Source organism: Sciurus carolinensis, chromosome 15 (genome assembly GCF_902686445.1).
Source record: "Sciurus carolinensis chromosome 15, mSciCar1.2, whole genome shotgun sequence".
NCBI classification, from domain to species: domain Eukaryota; kingdom Metazoa; phylum Chordata; class Mammalia; order Rodentia; family Sciuridae; genus Sciurus; species Sciurus carolinensis.
This window is the reverse complement of record NC_062227.1, coordinates 1,652,253-1,675,351: the sequence shown is the minus strand read 5'-3', so window position 1 is coordinate 1,675,351 and position 23,099 is coordinate 1,652,253. Positions and strand designations below refer to the sequence as shown.

The 23,099-nt window shown below is 50.7% G+C and overlaps 1 protein-coding gene across 6 annotated transcripts in view; it reads left to right on the top strand.

Annotated features, from left to right (window-relative positions):
* The window catches only part of Piezo2 (piezo type mechanosensitive ion channel component 2), a 365,623-nt gene that overhangs the window by 119,886 nt on the left and 222,638 nt on the right, over positions 1–23,099 (top strand). For all 6 annotated transcript variants that reach the window (XM_047526788.1, XM_047526790.1, XM_047526787.1 and 3 more), the window contains exon 3: positions 14,690–14,815. In XM_047526788.1, coding sequence (XP_047382744.1) covers positions 14,690–14,815 — 126 coding nt within the window. The remainder of the gene's footprint in view (positions 1–14,689; positions 14,816–23,099) is intronic.

The window sequence follows — 23,099 nt, the reverse complement described above, 5'->3', positions numbered from 1 at the left end:
GTTTGTTGATTGCTTGTAGATCTTCTTCTGTGAAGCATCTGTTCATTTCCTTAGCCCATTTGTTGATTGGGTTATTTGTATTCTTGGTGTAGAGTTTTTTGAGTTCTTTATAGATTCTGGAGGTTAGCGCTCTATCTGAAGTATGATTGGCAAAGATTTTCTCCCACTCTGTAGGCTCTCTCTTCGCATTGCTGATAGTTTCCTTTGCTGAGAGAAAGCTATTTAGTTTGAATCTATCCCAGTTGTTGATTCTTGCTTTTATTTCTTGTGCTATGGGAGTCCTGTTGAGGAAGTCTGGTCCTAAGCCGACATGTTGAAGCTCTGGACCTACTTTTTCTTCTGTAAGATGCAGGGTCTCTGGTCTGATTCCAAGGTCTCAAGGACACTTTTTAAATCCAAGTTATTTTTACCTTATAAAGAATAAAGGTTCTGATTAAAAAAGAAAAATCATAGGTAATGTAATTAAAAGAGATATTTTAAGATTAGTTTTTAGATTATTAGAGAAGGATTTTTATCCTAAGAACTCAAAAGTCAAATAATAAATAAGACTGAAAGGGGTGCATGTTAATGTTCAAGTACAAAGGAAGGAGGAAGGAATGACGGAGGAAGGAAAAAGGAAGGAAAGGAAGGCATGCAGGCAGACAAGGACGGGAAAAATAAAGGAGAGAAGCAAACACAGGAAGTAATGAACTGGGAGACAAGGGGCTGGAGGGGTCTGTGGCCTTGGCTGCCCTTCATAGCCGCTGTAGCGCTGTGACTGCCAGGCCAGCCGGCCAAGCTGGGACCAGATGAGCTCCGTGAATCCGCCCTCGAGAAGGCAAGTGCTGCCTGTTCCCTCCCTGCCTACGCCCATGTCCTGCATCCCTCAACCTTTTGTCCTGGTGAAGGTTGGAGATTCTCGTGGCATTCCCTGAGATCACAGGCCCCATGCCGTGCTCATGGACACCTGGCTTGAGAGTCACCAATACCTCTGCCCTTTGTTCGTCCATCCCACCCATCTTCACTGCAGGCTCTCGGTTCATCGCGTTCATCTGTGCCTCGGGAGTACAGGGGAACCAGGCATGACAACCAGTCCTGCAAATTGTGAAACTAATATCTGAAAGAAAGAGATAAGCAATTGGAAAAAAAAAAATCATATGATTTTAAGTAGCAGGATGTGCACAGCACAGCAGGGTCCTCGGAGGAGGATGCCATGTCAGCTTGGATGACCAGTGTAGGTCTGTCTGCGAGGTGGACATCAGTTCTTAGAGCTGTGCAAGAGCACAGAGGCGTGCAAAATCAAAAAGGATAGACCGGATCATCTCTGGTCAGTTTCTTAGATGTCATCATAGCAATGGGGGAACAAAGACGCATTTCCTGAAGCGTGATGGAGGGAGAAGTCTAGGGTGATGGATGCCTTTGAGTGCAGACTCCCTCTGCAGATGAGTCACCCGGCTCCTGAGCTCAAAGGACACACAGAAGGCCGTGCGAGCTAACAGCTGCCCAACCTGGCTTCCCAGGCATGAAAGGAAAACGCAGGTTACAGAGAATAAACACAGAGGGTCACAAGGCAGTTAGTCATAGGAACCTGGTGCTTGTTCCCTGTGGGAAAAACAGGATAGCACAAAGAGTCCCAGCCCCGGGACCATGAAGCTGTCATCTCACGGCACAGATCCTGTATGCGAACAAGTTTGATGGAGACGAGAACAGCCTCAGGCGCCCAGGCAGTTACTCTGTGCACCTGCCTGTGACTAGCCACAGTCCCAGGTGTGTGGCCGTGACCCACGCTCCTTGTCACAGCCCTGGAGTGAAGCTCTGGACCCCGGTGGCCGTGAAGCAGGAGGCAGAGTCCTCTGTGGAGTTCTTCATGCGTGACCCTCGGCAGACGTTGGACAGAGCCACCCGTGGGGGAAGGACAAAGGAAAGCAGGACTGAGCCGCGCACACCCGCGGTGAGGCTGCGGGTGACCGTGCACCTCGACTGTACTGGGGAGCTCGGTGTCCAAACAGCCCCCAGGTGGGGGGCCAAGCTCTGCACCCCGCCGCACCGCACCTGGACACTGGGCGTGGGCTCTCTCCGGGCAGGGCTGTGACAGGCATGGGGGAGGAACACGTTGGGAGCAGTTGGGAGCCAGCCACCTGCAGAACGTGGGGGCGTGAGTGGTGGGGAGGGGTCCTGGGTGGGCCGCGGCGTGGCGCACCGTAGGACCACTGCCTCATCTCCTCAGAGACTCCTCCATCGTCCTTGGACAGCGCCTCCTGAAGGTGGGGACAGCCTCCGGCACGCGGTCTCACGCTCAGCAGTAGCTGAGGCTCCTGGCAGACTCTCTGCAGGGGCCACGGGGCCGTGGTGTCCATACTTCCTGCTGGCCACATGCCCACAGGAATGGCCACTCCCGTAGGGCTCTGTGAAGCAAGCCCATCCCCCAGCAGAGGGCTGGGTCAATCCCCTCGCCACATGTCTCCTTCGGCCCCGATCGATCTCCATCGCTGTTGGGCAGTAAGGATCACTCCTGATGTCACCTTCCCTTCACCTGGGTGGCCATAGATGACTGAGTGTCCCGTCTGTACCTTTTACAGGGGTTCGTGTCTCTGAGATCCTTTCTCAGAGTCGCCCCTTTCCAGCTCATCCATAGCAACTGCTGGGGTTTACAAAGTGTTCCCCAAAGGTCCATGAGCCAAAATGAACCCTTTTTCTTTATTATTTAATCATCTCAGGTATTTTATAATGATGGAAAGCTAACAAAGAGCTGTGATCCAATAAAATTTTTTTAGGGACACCAACTTTATTCTTCAGGTGATTTTTGTTGTGCCATGAAATCATGCTTCTCTCTTGACACTCTTCAACCATTTAAATTAGCTCTCAGACCATACAGAAACATTCGTGGAGCCAGACATGGTGGTGGACCCTTATAATCCCAGCTACTTGGGAGGCTGAGTCAAGAGGACCACAAGTTGGAGGCCAGCCTGGGTAACTTAGGGAGACCCTGTCTCAAAATATGAAAGGACTGGAGGTAGAGCACCTGCCCTGCAGGCTCGGGCCCTGGGCTCCACACCCGGCACCACCGCGGGTGGGGAAGGACACATCCCAGGGGAAGGGCAGTTTGGACCTGGAGACTGCTGTTCGCTGACCCCTGTTCTAGTTGAAGAAGTCTGCTTAAAAGCAAAGTTCTGTAACTATAAATAAGCCGAAAGGACCGTGCTTTGGAAACTCAAGGTATTTCCCTGCAGGCCTTCCGCGGGCCCCACCGCACCGCATCTGAGAGCCACTCCCTGTTCACGGGGAACCTACAGCGCCGCAGGTGTCCACTCCTTGGCCCGGGGATATGAGCCCTCACAGGCTCACCCACACTCTGCTGCCAGAGGAAGCTCAACTGGTAAAGATGTGCCCATCCTAGATCCCTGAGGCCGCTGTTCTGTGGTGCCGTTCATTAGGCAGGAGCCCACGGTACTCATGCAGCCCTGCGCCCGCACGTTTAAAGTCTCCACAAGTGTCTCAAAAGCCAACTAAGGAAATCAGTCCAGATGGGATGGTCCGGTTTCAGGCACCCTGTTAAAACGGCTTTCCTGGCACATTTCTAAGGTGCCCAGGCGGGTTTGGGAGGCAGCAGGCTGGAGGAACTTCCAAGGCGGGTCACCACGTCTGCCCACAGGAAGTGAGGCAGACGGCAGCCCGCTGCCTGAGGCCTCCCCTCTCCATGGGAGCTCCAGGACAGGCCAGCCCAGGAAACTGGGGATGCCCCAGTCACATGCCCCGCCTCTTCCTTCCAGCCTTGCTCTGGCAGGCAGGAAGGTGTGTGGCCACAGGTGACCTGGGGTTCAAAGCCTTGCATGTGGTGTTAACCACCAGAGCCTGGAGAAGAGCTCTCGTGTGACGGCGGAACGTGGAGGGAGGGCTCTGAGCCAACTCACCATAGGACCCGGGAGGAGAGCCGACACCAACCCTCCCTGGATGCTTTCCTTTTTTGATTTAGAAAGCCGTGTTACGATTTCTGCAACTCTGACCCTAAACAAATGCAGGTTTCCATGTTTTCCTGCAGAGGCCTGAGAAGGTTAGGGCAGAAGCCTAGGTCGCTCTGCAGAAACTTCCCGCCCGGCCCTGCTGATTCCCAGCCCCTACCTGTGGGAGGAGCCCAGGACCTGGTCACATTGGCCCCCTGATGTCTGGACCGTCCATAGTGACGTCACTGAGCTTTGGCAGCGGGTCCCACCACACTGCTCCCTCATTCCCTCTGACTGGAAATCCTGAGACTTCAGACAGGAACAGAGAGAGAGGAACTAAACGGGGTCTTCACCAGACACGGCCTGGAAATTCCCAGGCTGCAGACCCAGCCCCTCCTCTGACGCTGGGATTTCACGGGTTGCTTGGACTGGTTGCCCACGTTTGTCCTCTGAGGACAGCACAGCAACTCACTTAGTGCAGGAAGCAGCCATTGGGGATTAAAAAGCCTTTGTGATTTGTGTTGATGACTTGGAATCTGAGAAGTGTGGTTTGGTGTTCGTATATTTATTTTCGGTCTCACTGCTGTAGGGAGCTGGCTCATGGTGGGTGAGAGGGAAAAAATGCAGAGCATTCCAACATGACACGTGAAGAGTCCGCTCTGTCCATCAAGCTGTCGAAACCAGAAGGGGGAATCCCTTCCAAGGGAATTCAGAAGCTAACGGGCCTGCTGCTGAGGATTTCGGTCATCTCAGCCCACTCTCCCCACCTCAGTGTGCTTCCCTGACGCCTCTCACTGCAGTCACACGCACGGTGCTGGGAGAGACCTGCTTGTGTCCTTGCGGACAACTGACCTGTGCATTTCCCACAGCGAGAGGCCTGCACCCTTCCTGAGGGTGGGCGCCGGGCCCTACCTTTGGGACACTTCGAGCACAGCACCTTGCACTTAGGAGTCCCCATTAGGTGTCCTGTGAAAGGACTTAATGCTGAAAGGAGTCACACAGACGAGGACAGGTGGTCCCTGCGAGCTGACGTCAACGCGCATTGGCAAGAACACCTCACGTCAAGCCCGCAAGCAGTCCTCATACCTCTTGCTATTTTATTAAGCCCATTTGCCAAAGTTTGCACCACGGGACCTACAAATGGTGAGGAACGGGAGAAGCGTGAAGGCTGCGGAGTCCACCCTCCCCCAGCAGGCTCAGTCCCCGCAAGGAGCTTGCAGACTCCTGCACAGGGTCGCCCTGATTCCCTCAGGCAAGCAAGCCCTTGGCCTTGGAGAGAAGGAGAGGACTTCCTCCCACTCTACTCCACTCTCAGGCACCCGGTACCACAAGGCCTTGTCCTTCCCTGCTGCCGGCTCTGTTCATATCTGCTGAGGCTCAGGCATGAAGGACTGCACAGAAGACTGACCCCCTGCCTCCAGCTTTATGGGCATCAGGTCCAGAGCTGCACTCAGGGCTGTATGAAGGAGTCTGGACTGCGGCTCATCACAGGCAGGTGTATGTAATGCACGACGTGTATCCACGCCCCCTCCCTCCCCCTCCCCCCTTCTCATACCCCCTCCCTCGCTCCCCTCCCCCTTCCCTCACCCTCTCCGCTCCCCTCCCCCACTTTGTGACCCCCACGGAGTAGCTTCCTCTGCCGTGCCTTTCCCACAGGATGGTCTGCCTCACCTCAGGCCCAAAAACACAGATCAATGAGAAAGGAGCTTAGAATAAAAAATGTTTTGCATTTGAAAATGGATATAAAGGCAGTGGATTAATACATACTTCCATGTGCTGACCTTTACAGAAAATGCCTAAAATCGGCAAAAACAGAATCAAAAGTTTTAGAACTCTTGAGACAGTCCAATATTTGCAGCAGGGAATATTGAATGAGGAAACAAAGAAATTTAACACAGCATGAAAATGTTTGGCATTGGTGTTTGTCTTTGCAGAGGCCTTAAGACAACGCCCCTCCTTCCCACTTTGGTTCCAGAGCAGAAAAGACTTTATTCACAAAGAGTGGCCTTTGTCTTCTTTGCCACATCTAGGGGCTGCCTGAAGACCTGCAAGCCACTTGGCTTTGCCACACCTAACCCAGAACTCGCTCAGGGAGGAGAGGGGAAGGCATATTTTAGAAACACCATGAAGCTAATGAACAACTCCCAACTGCTCAGAGCAAAACAATCACAACTGAGATAAGCAATGGAGTCCTAAAATCCTAGGAGGAAAAGCTGTAGGTTCCTTTGAGAAATCATGGCGCTCAAAAGTGTCCTGGTACACTGGAAAATTTAAAAAGTCACTCACTTCCCCAGGACAGGGTCTGTATTCAGAAAAGACCTGATAAAACCCCTAAGCTTTCACCTTTATTTTCTTCCTAGACTTAGTGAAAGCAGGAAGTGGAGGCTGAGGCAGAGTCGCAGGAAGTGGAGGCTAAGGCAGAGTCGCAGGAAGTGGAGGCTAAGGCAGAGTCGCAGGAAGTGGAGGCTAAGGCAGAGTCTCAGGAAGTGGAGGCTAAGGCAGAGTCGCAGGAAGTGGAGGCTAAGGCAGAGTCGCAGGAAGTGGAGGCTAAGGCAGAGTCGCAGGAAGTGGAGGCTAAGGCAGAGTCACAGGAAGTGGAGGCTAAGGCAGAGTTGCAGGAAGTGGAGGCTAAGGCAGAGTTGTAAGTGGTCACCTGTATGCTCCTGCTATCTCACTCAACACCCCTCCCCAGGTAACTCAAAGAAATCTCTGTGAAAGCAATCACTGAAGAAAATCTAAAGGCATCGATTTCAGCAGTGCACCTGAAATGCAATGCACTCAGCCAAAGATTACTCTTGAGATTAAAACTCTATTGGAATTTGCCCTGTTGGGTTTTGTTGCATGTTCACTGCTTCTTACGCTCTGCATTTTGGAATGGAAAAGTCTATCTTGTGTTTGGGGAGCACATAACTTGTCTGTTTTCACAGATTGACAACTGGAGAAGAATTTTTCCTTCAAAATGTATTGTATCATGAGTTTCACTCACATTTGATTGGGATTATATTTAGATGAGACATTAGACTTGGATTTGATGCTTGAATGGGCAAAACTTTTTGAATTTGGGGAAGGGATGAATAATTTTGCATTTAATAGGTACATGAATTTTGAGAATATAGAAGGCAGAGTTATGCGCTGAATTATGTTCCCCCATGTTGATTGGCTTCCTGTCACTAAAACCAATACCCTAGATAGTCAATTCATAAAAAGAAAAGGTGTGTTTAGGCTTATAATCTTGAAGGTTATGTATGGCCCATGATCATTTGGCCCTGTTACAATTTGTTTTCCCAAAATACTAATACTAAAGCCCACATTTGGCTTGTGGACTGGGACGAGGCAGCACATCACTGTAGGAGCCTTTGGCTGAACAAAACTGCTCCCCTCATGGCCAGGAGGAGAGGCAAGAGAAGAAGAGGGCCTTGGGTCCCGTATCCCCCGCAAGGACATGCATGTGGTCACCCAAAGGCCTCCCGCCAAGGCCCACCCTCTTCAGGGCAACCACGAGGATCGCGTTTTTAACACACGGGACTTTGTGGTACCTTCAAGATTAAACATAGCATCCTCAGAGTGCATGTTGAAGCCCTTACTCCAGCACCTCAGAGTGTGACTGTGGAGATGCTGCCTTCGAGAGATGGTGGAGTCAAAACGAGGAGGTTAGCATGGTTCCTATGAAGACTAACAGGTCTCCTTGTAAGAGGACGTTGGGGCCTGCAGAAGAAAGACCAGGTAAAGAGGCAGCAAGAGGTGTCACCTGCAAGGCCAGGAGGGGCCCCCTCAAACCTACTTGTGCCTCGGGACCTCGGACCTGTAGCCTCCAGACTGTGAGAAAGTGAAGATCTGCTAGTTAAGGCCCCCAGCTTGTGATATTTTGTTTTGGCAGTGCCAATAAACTAATATGGCTGGTTTTATCATTTCTATTCAGTGTTGTATCAGAAGTTCTGATCAGGAAAATTAGAACAGAAAAACAAATGAAACCATCAAGTTAGAAAGAAAATCTAAAAGACATATCCCTGTCTGCAGGTGACCTGTGCCTCTATATAGAAAATCCCAAAGAATTCACAAGGAATACTTCTAGAGCTAATAAATTCAGCAAAGTCTCAGAGAAAGGCAACACACAAAATCAGCTGTGTTTCTGTACACCGGCAATAACCGATCTATAGAAGAAATCAAAACCCTTCCATTTAAAATAGTACACAAAGTAATAAAATGCCTATGAATAAATTTGACCCAAGTGGCGAAGGACTTGTGCATTGAAAATATTAAATCTAACTGAATTTCTAATTAAATGGAAAGAAATCCCATATGCCTATGGACTGGGAGGCTTAGTACTGTTAAGATGCCACTGCCCCTCAAGATAATCTAGAGAGGCAATACAACCACTATTAAATGCCAACGGACCTTTTTTGCATAAATAAAAAAGCTGATCCTTCACTTGATATGAAATTACAAGGGGCCTCAAATTACAAAATTAGCATTTTGGGAAAACAAATCGTAAGACACACACTTCCTTATTTTTAAACTCACTACAAAGCCACAGCCATCAAAATAAGATGGCATTGCCATAATGATAGAAATATAGAGCAGGAAGACAGTTTTCTAGAAGGAAATAGGCGAATAGCCAATAAGCACATCATTAGTCACTAGGGAAATGCAAACCAAAGCTGCAGTGGATTTCCTGTGGATACCCATTGGGATAGCTCTAACGAAAATGATCATAAATAGAAAACAACAAGTGTTGACAGAGATGTGGAGAAATCTGAACCATGGTACGTGGCTGGTAGAAGGGTGAAACAGCACACCGCCTCTGGAAAGCCATCTGGCCCTTCCTCTGGAAGCTAAGGGTATAACTGCAGGGCAGCAGCAATGCCAGCCTAGGCATCCACACGGAGCAACTGCAGACTGGTGCTCAAGCAGGTACATGTACAAGCGTTCCAGCAGAACAGGCGCGCAGCCCAGCTGTCCAGCTGCAGGTGAATGGACGAGCAAATCCCCAGACATACAGCAGCATAGCACTCGGCCACAAAGAGAACCAGGAGTTGACGCAGGCTTCAGCATGCATGAGGCGTGGATCCAGCATGCTGCATCCAGGAAGCCGTTGCGAAGGCCATTTACTGTGTGACTACAGGCACGTGCAGCATCCACGGAGTCAGAAAGCTGGGTGCGGCTGCGGGGGCTGGGAGGGGCAAGGAGAGCAGCTGCCTGCCTAGGGTAACAAGTGCTGCAGGCGGCGAGGCCGGAGCTGCACGCACTGTGCCTGAGTTGTGGGTGCAGTCACAAGTGACTTCTGGTTTGGGGGAGAACCCTCAGCGTGGGATTCACCGACTTGGAGTATATCCTACTCTCGGAGCCGGTCTCATGGATGTACACGGTACTGCGACTCCTGTGGGATAGGCACGTAGGAAAGCTGTGTCGGATTCAGTCTACCATCCATCCTGGCTCTTAACCCTTTATCAGACTTCTAGCATGCAAGATTGTTCTCCCATTCCTTGGTCATGGTCTCCTTTGGGTGTGCAAAGACTTTTCCATTTAATGTAATCCAGTTATTTTTGCTTTGTTGCCTGTACCATATTCAAAAAAGGAAAAAAAGAAAATCATCGCCAAACTAATCACAGCGCGACCTTTCCCCCAGTTTCCCTCTGGACGTTTGCAGTTCCAGGTGCTCATTCCGCTTTGAGCTGTTTTTAATGTGGTGGAGGATAAGGGCCCACTTTCCTTGTTTCACAGGTAGATAACCAGTTTTCCCAAACCACTAGCTAAAGGCGTCTCCTTTCCCAGGGGTGACCTTGGAGCCCCCATGAAGGACCTCTGACCATGTGTGTGGGCTTACTTCTGGCTCTTCCTTCTGCTCGGCCTGTCTTGTGCGAGCTCTTTTAATTACTGTGAACTCATGACATGTTTGAAATCAGGAGGTGTGACACCTCCAACTTTGTTACTCTGGCTTGACATTTTTGAGATATTTGGGATCTGTCATGGTTCCAAAGTGCTGGACAATATTTTTTTTTCTATTTCTGTGAATAAACTGCATTGGAATTTGATAGGCAATTGTGTTGAGACCGTAGCAGTTTTGAGTGGTATGAACCTTTTAACAATATTAGTTCTTCTCGTCCCTGGGCGTGGGTGTATTTCCACCTGCTTATATCTACTTTAATGCTTTTCATCATGTTTTATAGTTTTTAGGGCACAGACCTTTCACCTCCTTGGTGAAGGCTGTGCCTGAGTCTTCCATTCTTTTAAAGTGCCGTTATAAATGTGATGTTTTTGCATTTATCTTATAGAGAGTTCATTATCAGTATATAGAAACACAATGATGTTTGTATGTTGATTTTATATCCTGCAACTTTGCTGAATTTTTAAATTAATTGTAACAGTTTTTTAAATGCAGTGTTTAGGATTTTCTAAATATTAAAATTATTCAATAGGAATAATTTAACACTTCTCCAATTTGGTGCCTTTTATGTTTTCCTTCTTACCAGGACTCCAGGGCTATTTGAATAGAAAGTGTCCAGAGTGTCCATTCTTGTCCTCTTCCTGATCTTAGAGGAAATCTTCCAGTTTTTAGCCACTGGTTGCGACATTGCCTGTGGGTTTATAATACATGGTCTTTATTGTGTTGGGGTCCATTCCTTCTACACCTAATTTGTTGAGAGTTTTTAATCATAAAATGATGTTGACTTTTGTCAAATGACTTTTCTGCATCTATTAACGTGATCATGTGATTTTTGTCCTTCAATTTGGTAATGTAGGGCTTCACATTTACAGATCTCAGTGTGTTGAGCCATCCCTACAACCAAGAACATATTTATGGTGCATGATCCCTTCAGTGTGGGGTGGAAGTGGTTTGCTAGTGTAGCGTTAAGGATTTTTTCTGCTCACCTGATGGTGGCCAGGAAGCAGAGAGAGGTTCGGGGCAAAGGCAAGATGGACCCACAGTCAGCCCCTCTCTCTCTCTCTCTCCCTCCTGCTTTGTGATTTGATTTTTTTGTAGCGGTATGCTTTAATTCTTTTTGTCTTTTGTGCATCTTGTACAGGTTTGGTCTTAATGAATACAATGGAGCATACATGAAGCATCTTCTCGTTATAATAGTTTTTAATTTGATGGCAGCTTTATTTTAGTCACCTACAAAAGCTCGATGGTAGTCTTTAGATTTTGTATTTAAATTTTTATATTGGAGTTCAATACCATTAACATGCCACTGCTTCAGCTTTGGAATGACCTGAGTGTGGCCTTGTCCTTTGCTCCATCAGTGAGCCTGCTGTCTCCAGAGCCTGTGTGTGGCTCTTGGGTCTTCTCACTTCCTGTTACTCCCTGGGCACTTGTGGAAGGCTGGTCTGGGGCAGTTGGCTCCCCAGCACCTGCCTGCCTGGAGGTCTCCGCCTCCTCATTTCTGAAGGACAGCATCCATGGTGGTCTGCTTTGGGCTGGAAGCCTTCTCCTTCTCTGAATACATCTTCCCAGGCTCTCAGTGACACTCTGACAGTCGTCTGGAGGTGCTCCTGTAGGCCAGGAGGCATTTTCTTCTGCTGAGGTAAAACTTCATCTTCATTTCTGACCTTTGACAATTTGGTTACAGTGTCCCCCATGATCCCTGTTTATTTGCCTCTTTGGATTTGGGGGCTTCGCTGCCATCACTTCTCTGCTTAGCTTTCTCTCCCCTTTCTCATTCTCTGTTCCCTTCTGCACGTCATGATGCGTTCCTTGGTCCACTGGCTGGTGTCCCATGACTGCCACAAACGATGTTCACTCCTTTGCATTTCAGTCCCTCCACTCAACAATATCACTCACTGAGCTTCCAGATGATTATTTTGAATTGCTTTCCTGATTTCGTCTAGTTGGCTGTGTTTTCTTGTAGCTCACTGAGCTTCAAAATGATTATTTTGAATTCTTTGCCAGGAAGTTTGTAGATTTTCGTGTATTTGGGCTTAGCCCCCGGGGCTTTAGATTTTTCCTTTGGTCGTGTCATGTTTCCTTGATCCTTTGTGTTCCTTTTGACGTTCCATTGCTGTTTTGGCACCTGCTCTTCTCGGGTCTCAGAAGAGAAGGAGCTTCACCAGGAAGCCTGATTGGAGGTTTGGTGGAGATAGAGAGTTCTCTCAGATTTTTTCCATGGATGCACCTGCTGTGTTCCTCTTGTTCCTTCTTTTCTGTGCCTTCCATATCCACAAAGCCAGGCTTGATGCTAAGAGACACCCACTTATTTTTCCTAGGGTAGAGCCCTACGTGCTCAAAGGCCTTGCTAACCTATGAAACCAAGCCAGTCACTGAGCTCTATGTTTGCTGCTGCAGTCCATGTGCCAACCGAGTCCACGCAGGTCACGTGCAAGGATGTGTGGGACACAGGAGGAAAGACGTAAGGTGTGGTTGCATCAGCTGGCTGTGGAGGTCTTCAGGAGGTTCATGCTGCAGGTTCAGTGATGGTGTCTCGGCGTCTCCATGTCCATGACGCTCTTGAGAAGCACACACCGCTGACGATGTGCTCTCTCCTTTCTGCTCTTAGCTGTGCCCGGCCGCTCATCCGTGCTTCTCCCGTCAGGGTTCAGAAGCGGGCCTCCTGGGTAGACTGGGAAATGGGGAGCTCAGAGCATCCTTGCTTTCCTGTGGTGGGAACTGCCGTCACTCAGCCCCGGCCAGCACCGTGCCACCCCGGGGAGGGATCTCGAGCACCTCTTGCCCTCTGCAGCATGCCCGCTCTTGGAAGATCTCTCCCTCTGAGATGGGGTGAACTCTGCTGGTCTGTGGGGCTCCCACAAAAGTGTTCTCATCCACGGGGGGCTGCCAAAACTGGTGCTTCTGTGGGGAGGCGAGTGCTGGCACCTGCGACCGGGTCACATTGCTGATGTCATTCCTGTCCTTTTCCTCTTAATTTGTAGGGTCGACTATGATATCTATCACGTTAAGATAAATAGATTGGGTTTTATTTTAGCAACGTATGATATTCCACTTGGCTATTTTTCTGTTTTTATTTATTTGTTTTGTTTCAACTTATAGGTTTATAACATACCTTAAGGTCTATCTGGACACACCAGCTTCACCCTCTTTTGACCTTAATTCTCAAAATCTCAAAATTAACATAGCAACTCATAGAGTTTTATTCTTAAATAAGTGTTTTTAAATGTTATTAGATCCTGAAAACATCCCTTCTCTGTATTCTGAAATGTATCTTGGGAGGACGTAGAAGTTTCTTCTGGCGTTTTGTTTGAAATTGTATTGAATTTGTAGACTAGATTTGGGGGAAATTGACCTCTTTGCCATGAATTGTCTCATTCATAAATGCAACATACTTCTTCATTTATCCGTAGACATGGATAAGATACGTTCTTTTGTCTATTTTATCCATGAAAGTGTTTAAACCGTGTCAACCTTTTGATGTTTTTGTTAGTCGAGTGTCAGCCACAGTCGCAGGGCAATGGGAAACGTGCGTGTGTGGCTTGTGCGTCCCTCCGCGTGTGTTTATGTCAAGGAGCTGGTGTGCAGGACCGGCTGCGACCTGGCCGGGAGTCCACAGTAGCCAGGCAGGCCACCAGGAAGGGAGGTCAGGACAACTCAGACCAGGGGCAGGCTCAGCTCCCCTCCTGCCCTCCTGCCTCCCCTTGCTGGAGTTTAGGCCTCCGCTGATGGGGCAGGCGGGCCCGCACGGGGCGGATGACCTTTGTTACAGTCAGTGGACTGTGATGACCTCTGAACCCTCCAAGCAGTGCCGGGATGGGGAAGTGGCTAGATAGTGTGCAGGACAGCCCACCACCCCATGCCCTGCAGCTCCCTGGGGCAGTCTGACCCTGGTCGAGATGCGCCTTGGCGTCTGCCGGGCACTGCAGGGTGCGGCGTGCATCCATCTCCGTGAGATCACCTGTCTCACCCGCTACCTGGACTCTTGCATTTGTCCCGGTGGTCAGTCTGTGGATTCGATTCGATGCCTATGTAGAGAGCGATGTCCTCTGAAATCTTTTTATTTGATCACATGACCTGTAAATACGTCTGCCTAAGAGTCTTCATTCTTGGTTTAAGTTTTGATTGGCGGTGACACTGGTAGGTGTCCTGGTCTCTGACACGGGTGATACCACGCCTGAATTCCATCGGGGAGGGCCACTCGCATAGCCGTGGACTTAGTCCTCCAGGAGTGCTTCCTTCTGATCCCAGTCTCTTAGTTTTTTAATCATAAATTCATTGAGAACTTTCAGAAGGGTTTCTTTTGTATCCATTGAGAAGATCACCACCTCAGCCCACCGCGGGGTGGATTTCACCTACTCTTCTCTGCCCCACTTGTTTTTCGGCAGTTAACTCAGTTGATTATGATGCATTATGTTTTTACTACGTTATTTCAGTTACTTAGTAAAATATTTGTAATGATTTAGGTCTATGTTCACTAGTAAAGTTGGTTCAGTTTTCTCTTCTTGCCTTATTTAATTGAAATTAAACTTACCCTAACTATAAAGTGTTTTCAACCACCTTCCTCCTTTTTCTGCTCTCTAGAACCACCTTGATAAGATACAGGTTATCTCTTCCTTCAAGTTTGGCAGCACTTTTTGGTACGATTTCCTGGGCCAGAACCTTTCTGTGGCTCCACTAACGTGCCATAGAAGGCATGAGGAAACGCCTCTCCGTTACACAGAGGCTGACCGTGTGTCCTTCCGAGGGTAGATTTTGGCTTTCCACTAATCATTGCTCGCCTGTCCTGCGGGTCAGCCTGAGGTGGTGTGGGTGGAGCTCGCTGGACCCCTAGCAGGGGCAGGGCCGGGCTGGCTGAGTTCCTGACAGCCTCTGCTTTCACCCGCAGGGCACACGGGGCGGTTGCTGAAGTCGCTGTGCTTCCTGAGCCTCTCCTTCCTGTTGCTGCACATCATCTTCCACATCACCCTGGCCAGCCTGGAGGCCCAGCACCGCATCGCACCTGGATACAACTGTGAGTGTCGAGCGCTTGCTGCCCGTGCTGTGAGGGTGTCGCAGACGCCGGGCATGGTCGCACGCGTGGAAGACGGCACTCTGGCTGTGTGGTAGAGTCCAGAGCGCGCGGTCACTTGGCCGTCCGGTACCGTGTAGGCGTATCTGAGGGTGAGATGGAGGACGACTTCACCATGATGCTCTGGCGTCACTACCTTAGCTCTGGGGTTCCTCTGTGTGTAAAGCATTAGCTCTGAACTTAACCTGAAAATCGAGATTCACTTTCAGCCCTTGGAGTTTAGGGTAAGAAGAGATGCGTACGACTCCTGACGGCGTAAGTATGAACGTGAGGTTGGATGACAGGTAGTCCATGTGACCATGTCATCGTTCGTGTTATGAACCATGACCCAAGGTTTCTACTCTTCTTGGGAAAATGTCATATAATAGAGATAGTTCCTTTTTCAAGTCAGGAGTTCTTTACGGCATTCCTGGGGAAGTTAGACGTCTTACACCCGTAATATCTATGCTTTGTTCAGAGACTGTCTTCCCAGGACCAGGCTTTGGATTTTGTAGGATGGGTGATTGTCACTGGGGAAAACCAGGGGCCTCCCAAGTGGCCGGAGAAGAGGCCGTGCGGCCAAGTTAGGCCCACGGGAACCCTGGGGAGCTCGCGTTGGGCTGTCAGAGCGATCGCCACCTGCGGGCTTTTCTGAAGGACCCTTTTGTGGCTTTGAAATGTCCTGAACTTTCATAAGTGCAAGTGCAACTGATATGGATTCAACATGCCCTTCCTGTAAAATAAAAAGACGGAAGTTCTTCACGGATCAGAGCGTTTTAAATTGAACACAGCGGGACCCAGACCTCGCGTTCCTGAATCGCTCTTCATCCCTCGCCGCACGGGGGTTGGAGGTGCGCAGAGCTGCCGTTGGCATGCATTTTGGCCGCTGTACTGAGTTCAGAGTCCCTCTGACGCAACACCTCCCACAGAGACTTTTTATTAGCATTCTGTGACTTCAAGCCTGGCTGTTGTTCTTAAAATTGCTATGTAATTCACATGCTGTGAAATTCGCCCATTTAAAGATACATGTCGGTAGGGTTTTAGCATATTCAAGACTGCTGCTGCCCACGGCGCTATTTTCCAATGCAGTCAGTATTCACTCTTAAAAGCCAGATCCGTGAGTAGTCACTCCCCATTTCCTCCCTGCCACCCCAGGCTACCACTCATCTCCTTTCTCTCCTTTTTGAATTTACTATGCTAGACATTCTATCTAAATGGATACAATCTGTGGTCTTTTGTGTCTGGCTTCTTTTCTTTAGCATAACCTTTTCAGGCTCATCCATGATATAGCATGTATCAGTACTTACTTCCTTTTTCATGGCTGAGTAATATTCACTTGTTTACATGTTTTTTAATGTTTGATAAAAGCCAAACATCATTCCATTACCAAAGTCTTGATAAAACAGTGTTTAAATCATGGCATTTAGGTTAGGTTACAGTGATAAAAAACATTGATTATATTTGCTAGCTTCACTGATGACATAGAAAGCTAGCAACAATATTTTATAGTGCTTTGTAATAAAAAATCATTGGTGCATTTCATAGTAAGTCTCTTCCAGGACCATAAGATTTTATAACCACAGTGTATCCAAATAAAATACCTTTTCAAGAATAATGAGTTCTTCATCACCAGAGATGTTTTAACACAGAATAATTTGCAACTTATACAATTTAAAAAATCTGAGTTGATGAATCAATCTCTCTCTCTCCTTTTTGCATAAGTTCAGGTTGCTGAGCACAGGAAGGATCACTGGAGTGTCCCGCTTAACAAGTGTAACACATGATCTCTTCTGACTCAGGGAATCTGGGCATTTCTGTTTTTATTTGCAATAAGGGTTTTCCATAATTCCGCAAAGAACAAAATAAAAATGCAGAATGAAGTGTTAGAACAAATTCCCTTTCTGCATTTATAGCAGTAATTCTGTGTCCTCTTCTAAGGATAGACAGACAGGCGCGCGCATGAAGCATCTGTTCAGGTTTGACTGCTCCTTCCAAAGCCAGGATCAAAACACACAGACACTCAGATGGGACCCCAGACGTCCGAGTCTCCCGGTGGCGCAGGGGTGGTAAGGGCTGGCCCCTTGGCCTCTTGGTGTGCCTGTGCCAGCACTCCTTGCCAGCCCGAGCTCGGGGCCTTGGTTCTGCCCCTGCGAGGCCCTTCCCGAACGCCGGTCCCCTCAGTGTCATGAGTGGCCGAGGCTCGGTCTGCACTCTCTGCGTCCGTGCGTCAGAGTCTGCTCTGCGCCCCACTGCAAGGGACCTCGGGTGTCACAACCCAACAGCACCTCCCTTCCTTTCCTTCCTGTCCCCGGGGAACATGCGCCTGTGCTCCATCGGAGTCGGCTGAGTGGAGGCTGTGAGGCAAGCGCGTTTGCAGAGTTAAATTCCCACCAAAGCGCATTTCAGTGCCAAAGTTCCCATTCGAAGTCGTCCCAATATTTCTGATGAAGTAACCGACAGGCGAGGTTAGCCTGGGTTAAAATGAAATCTGAGTTCTCTGCTTGCAGCCTGAGGCCCCTTGAAGGTGAGTTTATGGGCTTCGTAAATTCCACCGCCCCAGCCGGGATGTGCGGGGAAGGCCGCTGGCCGGGGTTGCGGCTGGGGCTCCATCCCATGCACAGCATGAATATTAATACATTCTTGGAAAAGGATAAAAAGGAAGGACAAACAGACTCCAGAGCTTGCAAACTAGTGTCGTGTCCAAGATTCACACAGACGGGGTTTTCAGCCCGGAGCCTTATTAATGATCAAGTGGCATGAACGGCTGCAGCCGACCGGCTGGGTAATGGAAACGGGCCCTCAGCGGGCTGGCCTCACTCCGCCCAAGCAGGAGCTGGCCTCGCTGCCTGGCTGCCAACGCGTGCGCACGGGGCTCTTCTGCTAGTCCGGAGCTGGTGCTCAGCCCTGCTGGGTGTCTGCAGGTTTGGGTGGCGCGGCGGAGCTGCCTAGTGATCCGGGCACCGGGGTGAAGGTCAGGAACGCAGACCCGGCTGGCCCGCTTGCTGGGGGCTCCAGCCGGGCCACCAGGGGCCCGTTGGCTTGCGTTTCTTCTTGTTCCCCCAGGACTGCTTTCCCCAAGTTAAACCTCGGACGGAGCCGGGCCCGTCCCAGGAGCCTCCACTGTGTGTGAGGGACAACAGTAGCATTTATAAATATTGAGTCACTGGACGCGGCCGTTCCCCGGGGGCCCTCCGAGTGTTAGCTGGCCGTAGCGCAGACTTTTCAGGCCCCTCTGTTTAGGTCTGGACCAGCTGGCGGACCTGTTAAAGGTGCCATTGTGCAGCACTGAAAGGGGACCCAGCCCGGCCGCGCTCCCTCTGCCCATTCTCAGAACAGCTCTCGCAGGCAGCCGAGGACCCGCCCAGGGAGACCGCTGTAAATCCTGCTCACACGCCTTGTGCTGCTAACTAAAATATTTTCATTCCATCACAACGAGGCTACTTAAATAAATGTAAACCTGGTTTCGATTATGTCATTACGGATTGCATAGAAGCAGTTTGTCTGGCTGGGTGGATGTGAGGCCGTCTTAGAGAAATTTCCAGGCCAGCCTGAGTTCCTGTGCTGTGCTAAAGCTCTCTATTGACGGAACGAAATTTGGGGGTTCAGAGCTGAGTTAGAGGAATTCCTCAGGATGACAGCTACTTGCAAAAGCTATTTGCAGGACATTCACTCCGGGTGAGGCCCCAGGAAGCATGGTTCTCCTTCCCTCCGCCTCCTTCCTCTCCCGGGGCCTCTCCTACTCTTGGTCAAGGGTGCTCTGCGCTGCCCCATGTAACGTCATAAACCACTTCAGGTGGGCAGGGCCGGGCGGCAGCCTGGGTGGGGGGCGCAGCCTCTCTGCGCAGCTTGTCCACCGGTGACAGGGGAGCCTCTCGCTCATGGGGAGAGGCCAGCAGCCTCCGCAGTCTCCCTTGGTTTTTGTGTATAAAGGCACAGCCCAGCGTGCACACAGCCCTGAGGCCGGGCGGTGAGGAGGAGAAGCGTTCGGAGGCTCCTGAGGCGTGAGGCCTGAGGTCCGGGAGCCTGAGGCTGTTCTCCCAGCCGAGTGGGGCGCGGTCCTTCTCCACAGAGCCGTCTCTGGGTGTCTGAGCAGGGCGGTGATGCCACACGAGCATCTTCTCCGGCGTGTGGAGAGGGAACCTGACTTTGCGGTTGTGGCAACCGCCCCTCTCGTGGGCTCAGACTGCTCGGTTGCCGCTTCACGGAGCTCCTCCTTCTCTAAGACGCGGCTCCATTTCTGTGAGAGCCCATTTGTGTTTCTCTGAAAGCCCAGAAGCTCCGTCTCTGAGTTGGGATTTTGACCGTGCCCAGCTAGCACAGGGCCTCCCTCCACAGCTAAGTCACCGCCTCTCCCCCTAAAGAGGGGCTTGTCTAGAGCTGCTGGCACAGATCCACGTGGCAGCTGCCTGGCACAGCCTGCTTGTGTCGGGGGTGTGTGTGCATGTGCATGTGTGTCTCGGTGTGTGTGTTTACCTGCATGCACTCCTGTGAGTGTGTGTCTGCGTGTGTGCACAGGTACGCGTGTCTGTGAATGCTCGTGTGCGTGTCTGTAAGTGTGCGTGTGTGCATGGGTGTGTCTGTGGTAAGCATCTTTTTGGTTCCGAGTTTGGTTGTAAATGAGTGAGCATCATAGCTTCACTGTGTAATTGCCACGTGGACCAGGCGTGTTTATCTGCGGCATCGCGATTCCGTGCTGCGGCCTTGCAGCATCCGTGACGTTTGACCACTTGCAGGTACAGAGGCTGAGCAGCGGAAGACGAGCCAAGTTGTCGTTAGATTAAAACAACGGAGGAGGAGCAGACTGGGCCGTAGTGTGCAGGATGCCGGGGGCCAGCGGACGGGAGGAGGGCTCAGAGGGGCTGCCTCCGTGCTCCTCCTCACGCAGTTTGGGAAATCAGGAGAGAAAGGTGTAAGAGGAAGCTGGAGCTAGAAGTAGCGAGGAGGGAAGGAGGGAACAGTCCTGAGGCAGGCGAGCTGTTGCAGGGGACTCACGGGTGACACCGGGGAGGGAGGCGCCCAAGCGAGCAGCAGTCACATCGGGGCCCCTCATGCTCTTCCGCCCGGCCCCGTGCCCCCGTCCTTGCTGTAAGGAAGCTGGTCACAGAGCAGGAGATCTAAACTGGCCTGGATTGATTCTCTCTGCTTAAACAGGAATTGGCTTACCCTCGGTTTCCTGATGCACCGTTTCCAGTGTCATTTACAATAATAGCAATAAGGCAAGTCTGTGCCACGTGGGTTGAAGTGACCTCAAGATGAGAGGCAGGCAACAGAACTGTAACCATGTGGCACCACCTCATGGCCTGATCAAGGACGTCTCAGGGGCTCAGTGGGAGGACATCTCAGGGGCTCGGAGGGAGGACATCTCAGGGTGTGATGGGAGGACATCTCAGGGTGTGATGGGAGGACATCCCAGGGTGTGATGGGAGGACATCTCAGGGTGTGATGGGAGGACATCTCAGGGTGTGATGGGAGGACATCTCAGGGTGTGATGGAGGACATCTCGGGGTGTGGTGGGAGGACATCCCAGGGTGTGATGGGAGGACATCTCAGGGTGTGGTGGGAGGACATCTCGGGGTGTGGTGGGAGGACATCTCAGGGGCTCGGTGGGAGGATATCTCAGAGGCTCGGTGGGAGGACATCTCAGGGGTGTGGTGGGAGGACATCTCAGAGGCTCAGTGGGAGGACATCTCAGGGGTGTGATGGGAGGACATCTCAGAGGCTCGGTGGGAGGATATCTCGGGGTGTGGTGGGAGGACATCTCGGGGTGTGGTGGGAGGACATCTCGGGGTGTGGTGGGAGGACATCTCAGGGTGTGGTGGGAGGACATCTCAGGGTGTAATGGGAGGACATCTCGGGGTGTGATGGGAGGACATCTCAGGGTGTGGTGGGAGAACATCTCAGGACCATGTTGGGAGGACATCTCAGGGTGTTGTGAGAGGACATCTTGGGTGTAGTGGGATGATGCCTGAGGGGCACAGTGGGAGGAAATCTCAGGGGCACAATAGAAGAACCTCTCGAGGTCGTGGTGGGAGGACATCTCAGGGTGTGATGGGAGGACATCTCAGGGTGTTGTGGGAGGACATCTCAGGGCCATGTTGGGAGGACATCTCAGTGTGTGGTGGGAGGACATCTCAGGGCCTTGGTGGGAGGACATCTCAGGGTGTGATGGGAGGACATCTTAGGGGCATCATGGACACATACATGGGCGAGTGTTGTCTTGGCACCCCAGAAGGTGTCCACTGCACCCGTTCGGCGACTCCAGACTGGCTATGAAACTGCTGCTTTTTAGGCTTTCGCCTGTGGATTCATGAGTTGAAAACAGGCGCACGCTGCTGCCCAGACGGCCTAAGGGTAGGTAAGGAATGCTCGACGTATTGGTCCTCAGGTCACGCGGTTAAAACCACAGCGGGTACAGCTCACCCCGACAAGGATGGCGGAATTTCAAACAAACAAGAACAAGTGTGGCGAGAACCTGGAGGACCTAGGCCATCGCCCGCCGCTCTCTGAGTGTTGGCGCCCTGCTGTCAGAAGCAGCCGTCAAACAGGGAGCCACCTGCCCTCCAGCACTTCCACGCCGCCGGCTGTTTCCCCAAGAGCGGGACGCGTGTTCACACGGACACTGGCGCACCCGCGTCTACGGCAACATCATGCACAGTACCAGAGGGAAACTGCCTCCTGCCCACCACGGGCTGAGTGAGCAGGCCAGGAGCTCCTGCCTGTGCACGGGTGTCGCTCCTCCCGCGGAAGCCATGATCTGCGGAGTGCTGCGGTCCGGCTGAGCCCGGAAATCCATCGTGCTGATGGGAAGACAGACGCGCAGTTCACGTGTGGCGGGTCCCCTTCTGAGGAGATACCCAGGATGGGTCATGCCACAGAGGCAGAGCGCAGGTCGCCGTGGCCAGGTTGGGCGAGAGGAATGGAGTGATTGCTTAACAGGTGTGTGACGTTCTTCCACAGTGACGAGAGCGTCATGGATCCAGACAGCGGTGGCCATTCCGCAGCATGGCGAACACCCCAGATGCCACTGAGTGTCCTGTTCACGAGAGTAATCGTGTTGTGTCAGTCGACTTATCATCATGTGGCAAATGCCTGAGAAGAGCACCTTATTTATTTCAGCTACGGTTCCAGAGGCTCCAGTGGTCGCCGGCTGCATTGCGCTGGTCTCTGGGCGAAGCAGGATGGCAGAGGACACGGTGGAGCGGAGGTGCTGGCCTCAGGGCACTGAGAGCAGAGGGGGAGAGAGGAGGAGGGGGTGCAGTCTCCAAGGGCACAACTCCAGTGACCCACTCTCTCCAGCCAGGCCTCCCCTCCCACCGTTTCCGCCACCTCCCGGTAGTGCACTCGGCTGTGATGGAGTGACCTAGGGTGGGTCACAGTCCTTGTGACCCGGTCACATTTCAAAAGCCCGCCTTGAACATGGCGGCACTGGAGACCAAGCTTTCAGCACATGAACGCTTGGGAACATTCCAGATCCAAACCATAGCATGTATGGTGTGTGAATTTCCCTTCAACAAAAGAAAGAAAGAAAAAGTGCACCATATTCATGGAAATCTCATGAGCATATGAGGAAAGCACTTCTGCTAATTTAGTAGATTTAAAATAGCCCAACGCTGCTTTTAAAAATAATGATCACTGAAGGCAAACAACTTTTCATACACTTATTACTTTGTCTTTATTTTGGGGACGATTTGCTCATGTGATTACTCAAATTACTCCTAAATATATTTCATGAAGCTGATTTAAGAAGTAATGTTTGTTAACTTCCATTACATAGGGTTTTTTTTCATTATTCCTATTATAACCTGTGCTTCTTTTATTGCTTCAATGCCATAAATCTTCAGAGTGATTCATATCAGATCCTACTTCTTCCTGGTTTTTATAGTTTAAAATGTATGCAACTTTTAATTCATTTGGAGGCACTTTGCATAGACTCTGAAGAGTGAATTTCCCCCAGACGGTTGATTATTTCTTCCGTCCTCAGTGATTAAACCCTTCTCCCTTTGGTGCTGGTAGATACGAACTCCACTCAGTCACACAGCAGCCTTCTCAGTCTGGCCACACGTTGTTTTCCTAGGCTCCTTGCAGAGCCTCTTTCTCAAAAACATCTCTTTCACCTCCTTCTCTCGTTTATACAGTCACCCTTACATTTCTTTTTATTTTGAAACTTGAGGTTCTACTTTGATAAAATTCTGATTAAGCCTGCAAACCAAAATTCGAGCAGCAAACAGAGATGCTGGAGGACTCCGGA